The 21,330-nt window shown below is 44.8% G+C and overlaps 1 protein-coding gene across 1 annotated transcript; it reads right to left on the bottom strand.

Annotated features, from left to right (window-relative positions):
• Positions 1 to 294: 294 nt before the first annotated feature.
• Positions 295 to 2,637, bottom strand: LOC115321744. The gene is made up of 6 exons (XM_040500607.2): positions 2,630 to 2,637; positions 2,450 to 2,486; positions 1,885 to 2,298; positions 1,208 to 1,345; positions 915 to 1,127; positions 295 to 511 (listed from the first exon to the last, which is right to left on the bottom strand). The coding sequence occupies exons 1-6, from the start codon at positions 2,635 to 2,637 to the stop codon at positions 410 to 412; spliced, it is 912 nt and encodes a 303-aa protein (XP_040356541.1). The 3' UTR covers positions 295 to 409.
• Between the last annotated feature and the right edge of the window lie 18,693 nt (positions 2,638 to 21,330).

Raw genomic sequence — 21,330 nt, forward strand, 5'->3', positions numbered from 1 at the left:
ACACCAATGCACAAGACAACTCGGCACAGTGTTAGCGCCGCATCGGAGTCGTGTCCAATGCCGAAGCGGCGTTGCGGCAGACGTGTGCACAGGCATTTTGACTGCGTGCTGGAGATGAGGCGAGGAGGAGCTCGCTTTATCTCCAGAGAAAGGAGTAGACGCTGGGCAGCGAATGTCCCGCTTCCTGAACCCGCAATAGTTTGGCACCTCATAAAGAGCAACGGTAACATCATAGGTGCTACAAAGGGGAAACCAATACGCGAAGGACGATGTTGGACACCACGAGAAACAAACTAAAAGGTCACAAGTTTATTCAGTACTATGCCTAGGAATGGAACACAAGCAGATTCCTCGCAGGGCCGCCAAAATGGTCGCCCAAGTCTGGAACCGCGATAATGACACAAGGCGGTTAAAAAGTGGGGGATTCTCCTCTGGTGGTTGAGTCAGTGGAAGATTCTTCAAACGGTACTTTGGGTTCCGTGGTTGGAGTCTCGCTGCGTGGCACGGTTTCCTGCCGGGGAACGAACCGCGGACAGAGGGAGGTAAGCCAAGGAGCGAAAGAAAAGACCAGAGTTCATTACTGACGGACGGACTAGCCGAACCAACTTAGATGACAACGTTGCAGGGCTATATTTCATCATCGTCGTCATCTGAAGTAAACTCGGGGCAGTGGCTGAACACGAGAGCCGCGTCAGCATTCGCGCCGAGAACGTTCTTAGCAGGAGCGTCTACGGCACCGTCTACCTAAAAGGTAGCAGCCTTGCGGCCTTTTGAGAGGCGAGGATAGGGAGGGCAGAACGGATGGCAATCCCAAAGCTTCTCAAAGTGTCAGAGAAGAAAAAAGTGCGACAAGAAAGCAACAAACTCTTCCACAGAGCGCCAAAGCACGAGAATCGGGACACTAGCGTACGTACCATATTTTCTGCCGAAGAATTCGGCGCAGGGTCAGTGATGAAGTGTCGAACTCTGAGGAAGTACCGGATTTGGTCGTTCCGCTGACGAACTGCGACCTTGGCGCAAGCAGTTGCCTTGAAGACAACAGTGTCCAGGAGAGTGAGGAGGGTGGTAAAGCCTGGCGCGTCGGAAGGGGCGCGTTCGGGCATGTCGATGGCGCAAGCAGCGATGTGCTGAAAAAGGACTGGTAAATCAGCATGGGCGGAAAGGTAGAAAGGAAGGGAGCGTGCGACGAACACGCGCGGAACTATACCTTGTCCAGGGCAGCATCCAAGGCATCAAGCGCCTTCAGGGTGTAGCTGAAGGTCCGATGAGTGCACGAGGAAAGAGTCTGTACGGGATGGGTGGCTAGGTGAAGGGCACCCACGGCAGCGGTCTTGACGCCTTGTGCCTATGTAGAGAAAGTAAGACGGGTGGTACGGGCGTACAGTGCTTAAAGTCTCCCGCAAGTTGAGGGGCGCTCCTAGAAGGGGAGGGGGTTCTTACCTGATGTACTAGATGCACATAAAATAAACACCCCTCCTGACCCTACCCACGCTGTACCTGCAACCCTCCAACTGCTAATCCCTAAATGTTGCATCCCTGAAAACAAGCTATTTTATTGCAAGATAACTTTGATTCCATTAATGCTGGGGTTGTGCAGGAGGGTCTCAGACCATGAATCAGCGGGGGTCCGAGACCCCCCCCCCCCCCCCCCCCCCGAGACCTGCTAGACTTTAAGCCCTGCGGGCATATGTTCTAGAAGCCCGTCGGACGTAGACTATTTCCCGTTACTTCAGTGACAGGGTAAACATTCATTAGATGCCCGGCTACAAGGCCACCTTTGTTGCCTTTACTTAAACCCGATGCACGCGCAGTCACAGGCCGCCAAACGAACGTGGGCCGGAGGCGGAGCGTCTAAGGGAGCCTACCTAGTCCCACCGTACACACCTTGGAGACTCCGTAGTCCTTGACACTGGCGAGCTTGGAACGGCCGAAGGCCACTGTGTCGGTTAAGATCTCCCGTGGCTGCTTCTGGGTCACGTCTGGGTAGGCGGCTTCGAGCTTGTCCAGTCCTCGGCAGGCAAGACCGTTGACGTAGTTCAGCTGGGGACTGAACTTGTCCAGAACAGGCAGACTTTTTTCCACCGCGTACTGGACTCCGATCTCGGCCAGTTGCAAGGGGACGGCGACGAAGGCGTAGCTCTGCTTTGCGCGACCATAAGACTGAGCCACCACGCCGCAGAGGGTAGTCACAGCCGGCAGAGCGTTCAGGCGCGTCACGAAGTTGGCGCGACTCGCCTGTAGGACTTCGGCCGAGGCCTCTTGCTTGGAGGAGGATGCTTGAACTTCAGCACTCATCTTCTGAAAAACAAACAAGCAATAGGCGGTAAAGCTACAAAAATCTGAGCCGAGAGAATAAAAGAAAAGCTTGCACGACCCGCTAATTATCGAGGTTACACCTCAGGGGTTTATCAGAAGCTGTTGCGCTCCCGACATTCGAGTTCGAACTTACCGAAATTCTGATGCGTATCTTGAGAACGGAAAACCGACTGACTTAGACTACGACGAATCGCCGCTCCTTATATAGATTTTATCTTGAAAGGAACTGACATCACCTACGGCTTCCGTTTGTCGATGAGGATGAGGCGTTGTTTGTTTTTATGCCGGCATATGTGACAGCGTAAAAAAATACTGCAGCATCACGAAGGAGCGATTTGAGAGTGCCGCGCGCTTTCGGTTATCGTGTTCGCTGGAAGAAAGAAGGTGCACGATAAGGGATTAACTGGCTTTTGTCGAAAACATACGGTGGTCGTCTGAACGCGCAAGACACTGCCGCAACGATCGAGTGCTGCACCGTCACTCGAGGGTCGCTCATTTCAGTTCTTTGAGCCATATTTGACGCTACTTGCTTTAGAAAGGAGAGGTAATGTTTGTTTGTTTATTTTGGGGTGAAGGGAAAGGGGCAAGCCAATTTCCTTTCCTGGCGCCAATCGGACTTCGAGCGTTCACCACCTAGTGTCATCTTTGTGTGAAAATGGTTCAAGCGCTGGATGGATTTCATAAACAAGTATTGCTCGTCGGGTCAGTTTCCCAACTGAGCGCCTTCCGGTCACCGTTGACAAACTGGCCACCTTTTTTGTGGTTTTTGTTTCTCGTATGCTCCTGCCCGTTGTGCCGTCTTTGCGGCCCGGGGCAGGCGAGCGTCGGTAGCGCGCGACACCCTCGTTTGGAGGCTGCGGCGCCCTTTCTTCCCTTTCGGGAGGGCTGCGGTCGGTTTTGGGCGTGTTGGCTGCTGGCATTACGACTTTGCAGGTCTGCTCCGAGCCTAGGTCGTCCATCCCCCTTCACCAACCCACTGCGGCCGAGATGGCGCCGAATCCCCTGGACGGCATGTCCGGGACTTCCCCAGCTGGCCTCCGCTGCCAGCCAGCTCGTACCGCGACACCTGGGTCCAGCGGCGTCAGCACGGTGCCTGTGATGCTCTGCGGTGCTGTGGACGACTGTCAAGTGCTTGGGGCTGGAAATTTTTCTTTTTCTCCGGCCTGGTGCGTGAGCTGTCGACGGCGGACACTGTGAAGACAAGCGCTGGGTGTCCCGTGTATTTGTTGGGGGTGCGCAGAGAGATATATTATTTCATAAAAGCAGGTGGGCCTCCTTTATTTTTTATGTGGGGATTCCTGTGGTCTTCCTTCCCCGATGGCTGTGATAACGGCCGCGGGTCGGAACGTTAGGCCGCCTTTGCCGTGACCTCCGACCTGTTCGTGAAGCAGAGGGCTCCCTGTCTTGAGGTGCCCTCCTCTCACTCTCCCGGGGGACCTCTTTCCGTCCCCCCGCTCAGATGCGAATCACTGCTGACATGCGAGGAGGTTTCGCCTCTTGTTTTCCCGCTTTCGGGAAAGGGACTCGTCGGGTGACCGCGAAAGAGATAGGAAGTGTGTCGACGACTTTTCCGACGCCTCCCCGATCTTGGATCTCCGGAACCCCGCGTCAGGTAGGTAAGGACCGTTCCTTACCTTGCCGGTGCGGGGGTCATTTTGGATGGGGACATTGTAGTTCTTTTAGAAGAGTGTTATAATAAATGCTCTTGGACTCTGTCCTTACTCTGGTACGCGTGTCTTCCCTCCCGCTATATTCGAGAGAGTGAGACAAGGTAGTCAATCACTCGCACCGACGGAGGTAACTTATCGAACCGACCCGCGGTAATGTAGCCCTAAACGTCGTCTATATTGCCGCGGAGATGTGGGGACCGCGCTAATAGGTTTGATGGCTGGTTTGAGATCGCCGCCGCTGTTAAGATAATCCTTTGGTTACTCTATCGGTACCTGTGTTGGTAGCCAAAATCCCACAAAGTACACTGTCGTTCCCGTTGCCCAATCAACTCAGGAAGTAACCAATCTCAACATGTGTGAGACCCCTGCCATAGGGGCCTCAAGCAGCAGTTCCACAACTGAGGTAATCTAGTAACGTTGGTGGGTGTATAGCATGCTCTCACAAATGTCCAACACTCCGATGATGATAGCGAGGGAAGTGAGAAGATGGAATTTCGGAAATGGTTCAACTTGCCAGGCAGAAATGTATTTGTCTGTCTCACCCCACGAACCTTCGGCGTAAAATATAAAAAAAGAAGAGCCTTTGCGGACGAGTTTAAACTCCCCCTTCCCCGGCGGTCCGCCAGTGTACTGGGGACTTCAATTGTGTAATCCCCATGATACGTTTTGATCTAGAAGACGTGGAAATAATACATTCTTGCTGGCGATGTTGCTGACCTGTCGAATAAGGTTCGACTCTTGCGAACTTTATGAGTGATTTGGTCATAGGGTAAATAGGGTTGCGGTGTAAGATATGGTATACGTATAAAGGGTATTTCTCCTTAAAGGGGCACTGACGCCCCAAGGGACGTATTTTTTTACTTGTCTAAACGATGCAAATTGTAGTCATAGAAACAAAAAAAAAAAAAAGCATCTAAAAAAAAAAAAAAAATTTTACGCGCGCGCGCGTTTTTTTTTTTATTATGGCGTCCTCCTTTCCCGCTGTTCGCCTCCTCACTTCTTTTGATTCGTGACGTTGAAAATCATGAAATTTAGAAGGTTTGTAGGCAACATTTCTATAACATTTAATAACGGCAATCGTAAAACATATTTTTTTTAAAGGCAATTGCGAACGCACTACGGCCGTTCTTTTTGAAATACCAAAAATGGAAGTCCGGTGTGATGTCGCCTTCTGGAATTGTATCCTGCCTCGGAAAACATTCCGCCTAAACAGGCGGCACCGCTCGCACGAAATAAAACCGTTTTTTTTTTTTTCGGTCCGCCGGCGCCCTTATCTCCCGTTCTTTTCCTTCTGGCATCGGGTCGCGGTGGCAACAGCACGGAGTCGTGAAAGAAAGTCACTCTCAGGACTCCGCAATATTTTACGTCAACGCACAGGCGCGGATCGCGCGGGAAATTCGAATTCGTCATTTAGAGTTTTTTTTTACTTCACAAATACTGAATTCCCAAGCTGAACTGGAAAAAAAAAAAAACTCACACACACACATAAAGGAAAGACCATTCACACCGCTGGACTAACAACTGATTCTCTTTTTCCACCTCTTCGACTACGAACCACACTTGAGGGAACAATGCTCTTTTCCTCTTTTTTACTTTCTAAATATACCTTAAATTTTTTTTTCTTTCTAATTCCCCTTAAAATTTTTACCCCTGAAGAAATCTTTTTCGTTCTCGTGCAGCACGAAAGAAGGTGTACTAATGCAGTCATCGCCTTTTTCCTCAATGGCAAGTGCCCCTAGGATTTCACGTCCCAGTTTTATCTTGTTCCTTGCCACGATGTTTACGTCGTAGAACAGTGCCAAACATTGACACGCACGACAATGAATTGGCAAGTGTCCTCCTGCTGACAGGGTTTTCACTGACGCAGCGTGTTCCCTCGTCCGCTCCTCTCCTGCTCCTCTCCTGCTGCTTGCCTCCTCGCTTCTTTTGATACGTGACTTAGGAAATTGGAAACAGCGCGCAAAAAGACGAATACAACGAGAGAAGAGCACAGGACAAGCGCTGACTATCAACTGAAGTTTTATTAAAAACGGCTCAAACAAGAAAACACCACACAGCAAACCAACGTTGAAACAACCAATGGCGTGTCGCTTACCATGCATCTATAAATTCAATCTCTTTTTTGTGCAGATAAACCAAAGCCTGGCTGACGCAGTACCCCGCACCAGCATTTTCGATAGCCATGCGCCTCCAGCACCTCTCTTTGCACTTTTGTGCGCCCCCTGCCAATGATTAATGTATCTTGGAAGACGGGGTGACACTGGCAGTCTCTGCAATGTACGTATAAGTGACCTCCTGTCATTGACCGCAGGGAATTTACATGCTCACGCATTCTCTCGTTGACGCAGCGTCCCGATTGTCCTATATAAACCCGTCCGCATGACAATGGAATTTTGTAGATGACACCCACAACGCAATCCACAAACTTGTTGACATGCTTAACCGTACATGACATCTTGTTACTGCTTGCCTGGTTTACGCGCGGGCAAAGTTGTGCTAATTTTTGAGGCACCGAAAAAACCATTGGCACATTGAACCGGATAGCCACTTTTTTTTAAATTATGTGATACCTTATGTCTATATGGGACAACCTGAGGCCTTTGTTTAGGCTTTACTTTTGGTTCCTGAGAACCGCTCTTGACTTTTTTCAAGAGTGTCGGAGACACCAAGCAAAACGGACAGAGGAAATCCTGCTCCTAAAAGTCGCTTTACCTGAGCTTCATAGCTGTCAAGCATTACATGGTGACAGGACCTGTACAGTGAAGCTTGGAGGCATGACGTGGCAATGTTTCGTTTCACAAGTTTAGAGTGGGCGGAATCGTATGGCAGGATTTCCTTCTTGGTTCGCGGGTTGTAGCGCCAACACACATATCGCCCAGTGAATTGCAGCCGTAAATCCAAAAACTGCAAGTACTGACCGTCTTGCAGTTCGTAAGTGAACTTTAGGCCTGTAGAGCAGCGCTTGAAAACGGTTGTTACATCAACTACAACCTTTTGCAAAGACAATCTGCCGACACCCCTTACTGACTTCGTGAATTGGAAAATCAATACGTGACTTCGAAAAAAAAAAAAAAAGAATTAGAAGCTTTGTAGGCGACATTTCTATAACATTTAATAATGGCAATCGTAAAACATGTTTTTTAACGCAATTGCGAACGCACAACGGCTCTTCTTTTTGAAATACCAAAAATCGGAGTCCGGTGTGATATTGCCGCGCGCAGGGTCACGGGCTTCTAGAACTTTCTCATTTATTCTTGCTCTGGACAGAACTTCTATCGTTTATCCCTGCTTTTGTTGTTCTAGAAGGTGCGTGTTCATTCTCGCCCCGAGCGCGCTACGCTCGAACCTTCGCCGAATCTTCGAGATAGTGACTCACTTTAGATAAGATCATAGAGTTATTATAATGCACGCTAGAGGTTCAACTGGCGCTAGTGTCTATGCGACTTCCGGGAGGCAAATTGAAGCAGACAGCAACCAGCCTACTTTTGCGGTGCTCCTGTGCATTCCTATGGGAAAACGCGCGTGAATTTTGTCTCTTCGCCAGAAAATAACATGAATAACTTTTATTACTTTGGTTGTACCGGATAGTATGTACCTTTACTAATATTGTAAAAGTGTAATTGCTTTAATTACAGCATTTTTCTTTACTACTGAACGATGTTACGCTTCGCTATATTTCAGGCCCAAACCTCTGTTCCATGGCAGGTATGTAAAAAACGAGCGACGCTTCTGAGCTAAATAACGACCGAAAGGAATGTAGAGTGTGTTCAAGGTTCGCTAGCAATATGCCCGTCCTGTCACTCTATGAATATGACTCCGTCGTGCATCTTTACGATCGGTTAAAGACCATTCGAATGTAAAAAAATAAATACGTGGGCTACGAAAGGTGTGTCTTTTTATTATTTTCTATGTCAGGCAGTTTTTATCGGGCACCTGTTCTCTGACTTCTCCCTCTTGTAAAAATTTGAAGCGCGGTTGATGATTTGAACCTAGAACGATGCATCTTCGCACATTATCACGAGCAGAAAGAATAATGCAGTACTTATTTATTGCAAATCGGACTATATTACGTGGCTTTCAATTTATTTTTATCGCCTGCATGCACGAGGGGTTACTTATCCAGTGTTACTGCGTAGTTTTTGCCGTCTCTCTTGGTTTTCCAAATCTCCTTCGTTCGTTTGACACGTGTATCCCCCATGGCGGAAAGCGCCGACGCCGTGTTCGCGCTAACAGTGTCCGACAGTGCATACATAAATACATGTACGAAGCAGTTTTAGCACCGTTTTCATGCCACGAATTTCAAATAAAAATGCTCTAACTGACCAATTATTTCGTCTGCGTGACTGGGAAATGTTCCAATGTGCCTAGTACGTACGAGATATTCGTGATATTTGCTCTTTTAATCGAGCGCAGAGAGAAAATGTACCCGCTTTTTCCCATAGAAAAGCATTACTGGAAGTCAATTTCCGACTGTTTGCTGTCTGCTTCAATTTGCAGCAGCACACTAGCGCCAGTTGAACCTCTAGCGTGCATTATAATAACTCTATGGATAAGATGCCGCCCGCGACATTGTCGAGTCAGTTTCGCCTCAGCGTTCGATCTTGCTGGTTCGCCGCCTTCGACGCCCGCAACGCTCTGTTGTTATCTTTCTTTTTTCTTTTATTTTTGGGCACAAGTTCGCCCCATTAAACGTTCAGTTTACTCAGTCATTCGCCGCCTCGTCACTTGTCATCCGTGACAATATCGCCTTCTGAAATTGTATCCTCCCTCGGAAAACATGCCGCCTGGGCAGGCAGCACCGCTCGCACGAAATAAAACCGGGTTTTCTCGGTCCGCCAGCGCCGTTATCTCCCGCTCTTTCCCTCCTCGCATCGGGTCGCGGGGGCAACAGCACGAAGTCGTGAAAGAAAGTCGACTCTCAGGACTCCGCAATATTTGACGTCAACACACCGGCGCGGATCCCGCGGGCACTTCGAATTCGGCGTTTGGAAATTGTTTTTGTTTTCACTTCACAAATACTGAAGACTTAAGTTTCGAATTTTGAGGGTAATGTTCCGGCATCGTTTTCAATCGTTTCGGATAATAAAAAAAATTACATTGATGTGTCAGTGCCTTTTTAAGGTTTGTTAGAAAACAATGTGAAAGTAACACTAATGCAGTTTGTGCAAGTGAGTTATATGGCCAGAGTGACATAGTATAGGGGGCTAATTAGTCGGCTAATTGACTGAAATGTGTTAATTAAGGTTTTAACTAAAAATGATATGGTTATAATTAGAAACTTGCTGAGCCGCCTTCCTGCGGGAACTGGAGTCACGGAGCGAAAAGTGTATGAGCCATTCTTACATCCGTGACCTTCAACGAAGCCTGATACGTGACACAAGAACAACCTTACCTCCCAAGGCAGTGATGTTCCACTTCAATTTTACGGAAAATTGGGCAGTAATCGTCCCAACCGAAGTGCAGAGTTTTCATTGGAAAAAAACTCGAGCGTCTCTCTTCACATGTGTGGTTACGTCCACGCAAGGCACGCAAAGCTTTGCCGTTGTCAGCGATTACACGAACCATGACACAGCTCACGCTCTTCTAGCCATTGTGACCATAGAAGAGTATGTTGATGAACATTGCACAGTCTTTTCTGAAACAACTTTTGTATCAGACGGAGCGGCGGCGCATTTTAAGAATCACATCCAATTGCACGAATTGTCTCGGAAGCCGTACTCTTCGGCAAGATGGATCTTTTCAGCCACTGCACTCTAAAAAAAAAAGGAGTCGACAAGTGTCGACTCGACTCTTTTTGGAGAGTATCTGGGTTGTCGCAAACCACACTCTCTATTGAGAGTAACGGTTACTCTTCAACGACGAGAGTCAGTTTAACTCTCCCATGCGAGTGTTCACTTAACTCTTCTATAAAGAGTCATGCCAATGCTTTTGCCAGAGTCAGCACTACTCTTTCGATGTGTAAGTGTGAGAGTTAATTTCACTCCTTTGTGTAGAGTAACTATAATTCCATAAAAAGTGTTGTCTAAACTCTTTGACGAGAATTAATATCACTCCTTTGTGTAGGTGACTATAACTCTATCAAAAGTATTGCCTAAACTCCTTGTTAACGAGTTAAGGAGGCTCTCCAGGCAGAGTTACCTTCACTTCTTCATGTAGAGTAACTTCAACTCTGTATTCAAGAGTTATGCGTACTCACCAGGAAGGGTTACCTTCACTCCATCGTGTAGAGTAACTACAGCTCCATTTGAAGTGTGGCCTAAACTCTGTACTTAAGAGTTAAACATACTCTCCCTGAAGAGTTGATTTCACTTTTTTGTGTAGAGTAATGAGAACTCCATTAAACGTGTTGTCTAAACCCTGTGTAAAGAGTTAAAAAAACTCTCCAGGAGTTGATTTCACTTGTTTGTGCAGAGTAACTACAACTCCATAGAAGTGTTGCTTAAACTCTGTATTAAAGAATTAAGCATGCTCTCTAGGAAGAGTTGTGATGACCATTCTGAGGAGAGTAAATAAAACTCCATTAGAAGTGTTGCCTACACTTCATACTAAAGAGTTAAGTATGCTCTCTAGCGAGAGTTAATGTCAAATAACAGCACACTTGAGCAATTTGTGTGACCCCTTTTCGAAGAGTCAATTACTTTGCTAATTAATTGACTCTTTAATAGAGTCAATTACTTTCCATAAAGAATTGTGTAAAGTACACCTCCGTGTGCCTAAACTCTGTATAAAAGAATTAAACACACTCTCCAGGAAGGGGTCACACAAACTCCACTCAATTATACTCTATGTTGTTTTTGTAGTGTTGTTGAGTGCAAGTTAACTCAGTAAAAAGTAACAGAAACGCCTGAAAAGAAAATTAGAACAGAAGTGTAAATTTGGCTGTTTGTTAATAAAAAGTTTGCTGGAAAAAAAGTTAAAAAAAAACTCTACTGGCAATCAGCATTTCTAGCCAGTTAAAGTGCGACCACTGTACTTTTCTTTTTGCAATTATTTTATGAATGTCAATACCTCTCTTGATTTCACTGTAATGTGGAATGCTTTTGGCCTTATTGCAGGAGTTGTTGCATACAACTAGGGACAACTCAAGTATTTTGCAATGAACAGTAGCCCTAAAATCTAAAATCGGCTATGTACATGTTTACAAGATGGTTGCATAGGAAATGTGGAACGGCACATAGATAATGAGCCTGTACAGAGGCTACAGGTCCTCATGAAAAGTCAGCATGGAAAGAATAAAAACAGTAGAAAAAAGCTTAATAAACCAAGACTTTAATTTCAGCACATGGCAAAAAAACCAAAACTGGCACCTAAATTCCCTCTGGCTAAAAGTTTTTAACTTTGATATCAGATCCAAAGCCAGGACGGACTTTATCTTGTACTTCAAACCAATGAAGTGCCCAATCACTGCGAGTGACCGGCTTGCTTTTTGACGGTAAGATATGTCGTGGACCCAGTGCAGTGCAAGAACGAGCACAGCACGAGCCACAATATCCGTCACCTCAAAGAAGTGGTCCTCCGACACCAGAGTTATGGCACTTGAGTCCTCTTCATCACTGCGCATCACCGGGCAGGCCGATCCGTCGTGCCACTCCTCCTGTGAAGAATGAATGCATAAATGTAAAGTCAGAAATATTAAAAAAGGGTAAGCTTGCTAAGTGCCCTTAGTTAATACCAGTGCACTCATTTGCAAGACAATAGACCATTTTCGAAAATCCCAGGAGCCATTCATAGAATATACTTGAATAGTTGGCTGGGACTTGCATTTTTGCCGATTGAACAAGAGTCCGAACCAAACACTTAGGCAGCACTCATGGCTAGCTCACTCAGCCGCTACCATCCAAAACCATTAGTACCCCTTCTGACATGAACACCTAAAAGAAAAATAATCCACATCTCTCTCCCTCTCTCTATGTTTTCCTTTGTATGCAATGGCAGCCGTAAGTGGTTGCATTTATTTATGGCATCCCCAAGCTAGCACCCCCAGCCAGTGGCATCGGGACAAGGGTGCAAGGGGAGGGGGCAGTTGCCCCCCCCCCCTTTTTCCTGACATTTGAAACAATTATAGCAAACAATATGGGAGAGGGGGACAGGGTTTAGCTTCCCTGCACATCACCCCTCCACCTTCCAAACGGTAGCAATTCAGCTGGCCTCTGCCCACAGTGGCAAAAGACATAGCTCTATATTTATACAGACTTTCCCAAAGGGTAGGATGAATGCAATTTCTTAACATCTGGATTTGTCCAAGTAGACTCGTCCAAGTTTTTATAGATTAGTTAGTGTGAACAATCTATTGTGGTGGTTCAGTGCTGACTGCCATATATTATAGTTTATTTTACAACTTTACAAAAAAAAAAAAAAGGCTAGCGAATGCATGTAACATCTCAGTTTGGGGAGACCATTAATTAAAAGTAATTTCAACTCTACAAGGAGCTAATTTGCCATAAAGTACATTTTAACCTTTAAAAAAAACAATTATACATACTAAAATGCACAAATTCTAAATATATATATATAAAAGTACCCCAACCCAAGAACACACAGGTTTTGATTCGCAAGAGTTAAAATAATTGATAAATGTGCCACATGTCAAAACAAAGAATGCATCGTGGAATGCCTAAGCTCCGCCACAACCGACACTACTAGATAGTCAGCAAGCTGTTCATGTGTGCCACTTCATCATGCAGCTAGCTGCACAATAGATGTGGGCTCTAAATTTCTCGTTGCATGTGAATGAACTGGTTGCACCACTCTGAATGCATTGCATTGCAAGGTCGAATTTAGAGCTCTTTTTTTCTTTTTTTCAAATAGTAGGAAGGTGAATCTATAAATTGCTTAGGCCTAACCTTGCAACATCATAGTGACCCTCAACCCTTCATCTAACCTTGAAGAGGCTTTGAAAAAAAAAAAAATATATATATTTTAAGCAGTTTGGTTGGGACACGCGTGTCAAAAAATAAATTTTATGCGAAAAAAAAATAAAAATAATTTTTAGAGCAATATTGACGGCAAAAGATTGATTTGAAATTATGCGGGCAAAGTCCATGACATCCCAGAATGGTCATTTGCTCTTTCCACCTCAACGAGATGGTCATTCGTTGTTTCCACCTCAACGTAAAGGCGAAGCCGATCTACCTCTCCTCTGCACGCCCGAATGCCAAGAGAAAAGCAGTTGAAAGGAGGTGACTATTGACTTAGTTGCAAGGCACCTCGTGCCATCAATATTTCTCTAAAATAAAAAATTTTTTTCACTTCAATTTTCTTTGACACGCTGCCCCAACCAGATTTAAAAAAAAAAAACATTTTTTTTCCTTTCACCGGTTTTTAAGAACTGATAATTACAACCTCGCCATTTAAGTTCACACCTATATTTCTATGTTGATTTGAAAAGAAACAAAAAAATGTATTAAGGCTTACGGTATTTGCGGCACAGAAATATGTAGTCATAAATGTACCCATATTGCCTCCATATCATTTACAAGTTAAAAATCAAACCGCTGGCCTTCCTCTTCAGCTCACTAGCGTCAAATGTACTACTAAATTAAGTAGAATAAATACCCTGTTATAGGAAAGAACATGACATTTGAATGAATCAAGAATTTAAAATAAATCAGTCATATAAAAAGAAATCGTAGACTAAAGACAATTACTGGCAAATACATTCACATATCGCAGTGACGTAGCTGACACTCCACTCGCACCCAACAAGCCGAATCTTGGCAAATAAGGACTAACTCAACGCTCTGTGGCATTCGGCTTTGGACCTACTGGGAGGACTTTACTACAGCACACATCTACCGCCAAGAAGACAGCCATATTTTAACAGCAAAAATGAAATAAACATGACTTCGAACACAAAAGTAACCAATCATAACGTCTTTCATGAACTATTAGAATAAAAAGCACTTACAAATAGCGCTGTACAGGGCCTTTCACCGTGGATTACACGCTGGACTTGTCAGAGATTCCCGGTCCAGAGTTAGACACAATCCAAGCTCATCGGATCCTGACAAAAAGTACATTCACTGTAAAAACAAATTCCGTCAAATTAATAGAAATTGCCAGCTAATTTTTGATGCCGGTACAATTACCGTTGTCTTCCATCATGGTCATAGCATTAACTATGTCTTACGTGCATGAGAGTAATGAGGCCCTACGGTTTTCCCCGTAACTTGACCCGTAGAAGCATGGCAGAAAACTGTAACTCTCAGTCACTGTACCGCACGTGATGCACGGATACGGGAATTGTTCCGGCATCAAAAATTAGCTGCCATGTTTTCCGTAACTTGCGACGGCGGGAATCGTTTAAATTAGCTGGCGTGTTGTTCACACCTTGAAGCAACGGCCAGAGCCTGTTGAACTGCTAGCTGCAGTGACTTAACAAAATGGACGCCTCAGTGAACAATAAATATGGCATTTTACTAATATAATTATTGTTCACTGAGACGTCCGTTTTATTAGATCATTGCAGCTAGCAGTTCAACAGGCTCTAGCCGTTGCTGCAAGGTGTGGACAACACGGCAGCTAATTTTTAATGTGTGAATGATTCCCGTTGTCACGCCTGACGTGCAGCTCAGTAATTGAGAGTTGCAGCTTTCTGGTGCTGCAAGTTACGGAGAACACGCCAACTAATTTTTGATGCCGGAACAATTCAAATTAAATATCTAGCGCCCATAAAATGTGATTAGGTTGTGGGCCCAAGTTACTTACAAGAGTTAACGCCAACTGCGCATCCCAGCGGTTAGCAGGTGCTTAAACAGTTAGAAATTTGAAGCAAGTGCACACAAGATACAGTACTAGGTAAAACATGTTCATACCTTTTTTTCTCAAGAAATAATTAGTGGGCCATTTCCAGCTTTCATGTAGAAGGCAATCTCTGATTTTCAGAGCAATAAAGTCCATATGAAGAACTACAGATCCTGGAAAAGCAAGACAGAAAATATGAAATGTGATTAGATTATTAACAGAGTGCGATGACCGAATAAATTTCCCAATTTCTGCAAACTATGAGTTACATGTAAGCGCATTGCAAGAGCCTCAGCTTAACTCCTCGCGAGAACTAGACAGCAAAACCAACTTGAGACTTATGCTACGAACTAACAAGGGAAGTCCGAAAATGCCTTCGAAGACAACATTGCTGCAATCAATGAGTTTCTTCAAGCATGCTGTCACGAGTTACTTTCAAAAGTTACTGCCAACTGTGTCTCTCAGAGATAATTACACACTATGTTAGTAAGAAATTTCAAGCAAGTGCACATAAGATGCAATACGGAGTAAAACCTGTTCATACCTTTATTCTTGGGAAAAAATTAGTGGGCCATGTCCAGCTTTTATGTGGAAGGTAATCTCTAACTTCCAGAGCAATCAAGTCCATACGGAAAACTACAGGACCTGGAAAAAAAAAGTGGAATGTGATTAGGTTCTGAACAGAATGCAATGACAAACTAATCCTCCCGATTTCAGCAAACTATGAGTTATACATAAGCGCAGTGCAGGTAACTCAGATTCATTCTGGCAGGCACTAAGCAGTGAAACCAACTTGTGACTTATGCTATGAAACCACTTTAACAAGGCAAGTTCGAAAAATACCTTTCAAAATGAAATTTCCACATTCAATGAGTTTCATCAAGCCTGCTGTCACAAGTTAATTTCAGAGGTTACTGCCAAGTGCACCTCCCAGAGATAGGTGTTTGAACACCGTGTTAGTAAGAAATTTCAAGCAAGTGCACACAAGATGCAGCACTGAGTAAAACATGTTCGTATCTTTTTTCTTGAAAAATAATTAGTGGGTTACGTCCAGCTTTCAAGTGGAAGGCAATGTTCGTAACTTGCACAGCAATCAAGTCTATATGAACAATTATAGAACCTCGAAAACAAAGAAAAATAAAAAAAATGTGGAATGTGGTTAGGTTCTGAACAGAATGCAATGACGAACTAAACCACCCGATACCTGCAAACTATGAGTTACACGTAAGTGCACTGCAGGTGCCAGTGTGATTCAAGAAAGCTGTAAACCCAAATGAAATTACTTGAAAGGGGCCAGGACACAGAAATTAGGCAAGTAAGAGTATTCATTACATGACAGCCCCATAGGTTACTGGACATACAGAAAACATTTCAGAATATATAAAGTTCCAATAATTACAAAAATATATCTTTTAATGTTTCTGATTTCTATCTGGTGACCAGGATACCTGGGTGATCGGGCGATGCCTGAACATCGAACTCTGAGAACACCAAAGCTCATTGCAAGGGACCTAATACTAGTATTTAGCGGTGCACTGTCGCGATTGCGGGTGCAAACCGCAGTTCTCCGACACCATTGTATTGTTTAAACACCAAGACCAAATGTGTAAGGAAATGAAGGAAACCTACTACATAATAAAAAACAGACCATCTTGAGTGAGCCAACCTTCACTGACTCCAACGAACAGTGAGATTCATTTTCTGGATCTTGGTTAGCATGTGGAGTGTGCAATGAAGAAGATAGAAGTGCAAAATCCACGGTGCGCCCTATGCCCGTGCGAACATAGTGCCATCTACACATTCCAATGAAAAATCAGTTGTTATTCAGCACTTATCCTATGTAGTCCTTCCTTTTTGTCCTTTTCCCTTTTGAGCTGTTTTTCACAAAGAAAATTTTGAATCCATGATAAAGTGAGAGAATCAAGATTCAGTGAGGAAAGTTTTGATATTAAATGACAGAGAGATACATGATCGAAAGCCTTAGAGTAATCAAAAAATATGGCATCATATTTGGGAGTTAGTGTTCATATTAACATGAATATCATGGGTGAACTCCGGCAACTGCCTCTAGCATGAATATCTTTTACGAAACCTGTACTGATCTTGGTAGAAAAAGTTGTTAGTAGATTCCAAATGCGATACTACATGAGAACATATTGGGTTCTAACAACTTACATACAACGCTGGTTAATGATATAAGACGGTAGTTTCCCGCAGAGTGACAGTCGCCACTTTTGTAGATTGGAACGACCTTCCCAACCTTCCGCTCGTGTGGGATGCAACCAGTGGACGAATGCTGGAAAAGTAGACTGCATATTACGGCGTGCTTAGGGGTAGCCCAGTGGGCACCGCGCGCGACTGTCATGCAGAGGTCCCGGGTTTGAATTTTGGGACCGGCGGATGTTTTTATTTACTCCTAAGACGATGCTTCTGGAAAATTTCAGAAGGCCGTGGTTAATTCTATATTTTAGTACGGAATGTTCGAGTAGAGAATGTTCTAGAAAGGAAAGTGCTATAAAAGAAGCCCTGCGTGGCCTTATGCAACCAGTTATCGCTTGTGCTCGACCCTGTTGCATTGAAGACACTCGACGCCTCCGACGTGCTGTTATTTCCCTTTAATTTGGGCAAAGTTCGCCCCATTAAACGTTCATTTTGTTCAGTTTTACTTTGCCTCATCACCTATTTTTGGTGACAATATTTCGCTGGTTACACCCTTGGTATTTTTTAGAATTTTTGTATTAATTGAGTCGACACCAGCCAAGCTGAAAATTTTGAGGTTATCATCAATATCGCAATTTCAGACGGTGTTATAGAAATAGTGTTCATATACCTAAAATCGACATCTGGTACAAAAGGTAAGAAGGAACTATCTCCATCAGTAAAAGTAGACTAAAAGCAATTGTTCAAAACCGTGGGACATACAGCGTCCGAAATAACACTGCCATCATCGTTCATCAAGAGTATTGAACAGGATGACTGATATGAGAAAATAAGTTTCCAAAACGTTTTTTGGTTATTCTATAATATTAAAGGCAGGTCACAGTTATAAAATTTGTCTTCGAAGAAATGCATACGTTCGATACAGAGTTTGGCCCAAGAGTTATATTTGGTCCAGGCTGCCTCGACATTCGAGTTTTTGGCTATCTTTAATAGTCTTTTCTTTCTGTTGAACTAGTTTTCAAAATCTTCCTTGTACCGGGGTTTAGTGCTGTCTAACCAAATACGAAAGCATAGAACAAAGGCAAGAATAAATTCTAGCAACTTCTGTTTGGAAGGTAACTAGTTGTCATTAACTGTACAATTAAAAAAAAAAATTTACATCATAATTGTCAGAAAATTTCGAGAGAGCTATGTTAAATTTGGCAATCACTGGGCCACAATACCACTAGCAGACATTAGTTGCTAGAATAACAGCAAGCTGAAGTTTTCAAATAACCAACCTGCAGCAAAAAGATGTTTGAGTACTCCATCACGGCTGTGGTAGCGTGCCCCGAATGACCGGCATGGGATAACGGCTTTTGTAGAGGCATCGCAGCTGACGACCAATGTTAGCAGGCTCCTAATGCTCCTAACTTGAAATCCACCAGGACGGGTTTTGGGAGCCGCTGTTTCCCGTGGTTGGCTCGAAAATGATCGGTTCAGTGGCGTCCCATGGTCCGTCCAGCACATGGGCCCCGTCATTGCTGGCGATGCTCAGAAATAGAGTCTGCAACAAAAATATGTGTGAGTGCTCCATCATGGCTGTGGTAGTGTGACCCCCCCCCCCCCCCCCCCCCCCCCCCTCTGAATTCAGCTTTTGGAGCAGGTGGTTCTGGTTCATCACCTTGTAAAAAGCGATGCAAGTACTATAGAAAACCCCGCAGTTCCTCGAAGTGCCATAAAAACTATTTTAACTGTGATTAAACACAGACAAATATTTGCAGCAAAAAGATTGTTGTTGGAAGTGTTGTAATAGAAGGGGATAGAAAGTAAAAACGCAAAACGCCTTTAAATCTCGATCCATTTACTAAATCAGTTCAGTCTTCGACAACTGCAGGGCAATAAAACTATTTCAACAGAGCGAATAAACCACACATTGCAACATGCATTTTTGCTTAAAGGGATGGTGAACCGAAATTTGGATTTCAGAAAACAATGCAGGAGCTGTAGGTGGGACGCTAGAATCCCTACGAGACTACTCGTAAGGTGATATTTTGAATTGACGGCCGTATTTTTGGAAAAAGAGGTCAAGATTGAACGAGGCCGACGAGGGACGTGGCGTCAACGTATCTGGTTTTCTCCTCTCTTCGCTTCGCCCTATCAAGGCGGCGAGGCGGGGAAGATGGGAGACCGTTCCCTTTCCTTCTCGACTCTTCTCGGAGAAACCAGACGTCAACATATCTGTCAAATACACCTTCTTTTTTAGAAAATATGGTCGAGATATCGCTATACGGGTGATGTTTTGGTGTTTGTAGCATCCCGTTGCACGCTTTTGCCGCCGTGTTTTGTGGAATCCCGATTTGGGTTCAGCATCCCTTTAAAATGCAAATACAGCGAGGAAGAATCGTACGAGTGTTCCTCAAGTAATTGGGGGCCACTGAAACAATGATTGACACCTCACTTCCTCCCATGCAAGGCATCAATAATCGTTCCAGCCAAAGGGAAGCAACCATAAAGGAAAAGTAAAAGTTAACTTTTCTCGGAAAGTGGCTACTTTTCGCTCAAGCACATATTTTAATGGTTGCTTTTACGTAGAGAAATATAAGCGAGTAACTTGGGGTTCCTTAATTTCATGAAAGGACAAAATTGTTTCCGTCTATGGCAGAGTGCTTGCTCAGCTCACCGTGGGACAGAAGTGGTTCGTGTACCTCAGTCCTATTTATTATCGAGCGGTAACATATCATATCCGCTGAAAGTATTTAATAAATCATAGTGGCAAAAGCAGGTGGCACGTCTTCGTCTGCTTCCAGCCAGCATCTAATGATGTCGGTGGCGCCATCCTGCGGTACGTTATGCAAGCACGGTCGTCGTTCACCTCGGTAGGCCTACCGCGAAACGAACGAACCACTGGTCTCTATGACAATTGCCGGATCACGCATTCCCACTTCCTCGCTGCAGCGCGAGTGCGGCCACCGAACAACCATGTTCCACGTCGAAAAATTGTTTTTGGAACGTGGCGGAGGCTGGCAGCAGCGAGCTGAAGACGTTTTCTACTTGTTTGTCGTCATTTGCCAAAGAAGTTCTTTAAAACCCTGTGTAAGCCGTGAAACTTGCCGTTGAGAAAACGTGGACATTTTTACGGCAGCAGAGTGCCACAGGAAAAAGGCATAACTGGTCGAAAGCAAGTTTCACCGGTCTAGCGGCGTGATCAAAGCTTCCCTGGCCCAAAAAAGTGCTGTGTCTCTGTGCCTTCCCATGCTCAGATAACTATCAGGAATCAATGTGTAAATGTGCTTTGCGAGTGCAATGTACATGAAGCCATATGTGCTTCTGGAGCAGCGTTTTACTTTACTCTGACGGCTGTATTTGTAACTTCCGGCACTAGCGGTCCAGAAAGAGCTTGATCCAGTGTCCAGTGGCAACGAACGAGGAGAGGAAGGTACACATCACGACATTGTTAGCGCGAACACGACATCGGCACATTTTACTTCCAAATAGTATTAGCGAACACAAAATGTTTTTGCTTACATTATATGAGCTCTTTCCGTAGCAATAATAACTTGGATGACATCCCTTGGTTTCAAAGAGAAAAACTGGAAAAACCAGCGATCACTTGTTCGCACAAATTGTGTCGCACTCAGCACGTCTTTTTTTCGTCGTTAGACGGTTTACAGAATATTGTGCACAACAGCTCCTCAGTAGGTTTATAATGATCAGTGCTGACGCATTATAAACCTACTTTATTGCACTTGACGTTTGAGCGCGACTCGCCTAATTGGGATTGGCCAAGGGACTGCACACGACCGTATGGGTCGCGCTTCAAAAATTTAAATTCTCGCTGTCTTGTAGGTTTGCCTTCAAAAACCAAACTTGCTCCGCAGCGTTGCTCTATTTGTGCTGCCATGTGATTCATTAGAGCAGATATGGAACTTGGTTATTAGCCATGGTTAATAGTGCATAAGAGCAACCGTCCCCATATTGTTTTCCCCCTTTATTCATAGCAACTCGCCGGAACAGCTGGACGACCCAGAACTCCGTGCCCGATATATGATGCAATGACATATACGCGCGACACACCTTCAAAACTTTGCCGCGGCGCCGATTCTTGATCGGTATCCGAGCGCGCGAAGGCAGAGGGACGCAGCGCTTCGGCGTGCCAAGGAAGCTTTGATCACGCCGCGGTAAACTTGATCTCGACGAGTTGCGTCTTTTCCCTTCGGCACTGCGCTTCCGTAAAACTTTTCACGTGTTCTCAACGGCAAGTCTCACGGCTTACACAGGGTTTTAAATAACTTCTTCGGCGAATACCGGCGAACGAGTAGAACACGTATCTTCAGCACGCTGCCGCCAGCATCCGCAACGCTCCAAATAGGCAATTTTTCGACATGTAACATGGCCGTCCGGTGACCGCACTCGCGGAGCGGGGATGCGCGATGTGAAACGAACACACCACTGCCTAAGA

This window comes from Ixodes scapularis, unplaced genomic scaffold (assembly GCF_016920785.2).
Source record: "Ixodes scapularis isolate PalLabHiFi unplaced genomic scaffold, ASM1692078v2 PGA_scaffold12__126_contigs__length_90152505, whole genome shotgun sequence".
NCBI classification, from domain to species: Eukaryota; Metazoa; Arthropoda; class Arachnida; order Ixodida; family Ixodidae; genus Ixodes; species Ixodes scapularis.

Coding starts and splice junctions, on each gene's coding strand:
- LOC115321744 (XM_040500607.2), bottom strand. Junction 1,346..1,884: donor AGGACTACGGAGTCTCCAAG/GTGTGTACGGTG, acceptor TTCTCTACATAG/GCACAAGGCGTCAAGACCGC. Junction 512..914: donor ATTCTTCGGCAGAAAATATG/GTACGTACGCTA, acceptor GTTCCCCGGCAG/GAAACCGTGCCACGCAGCGA.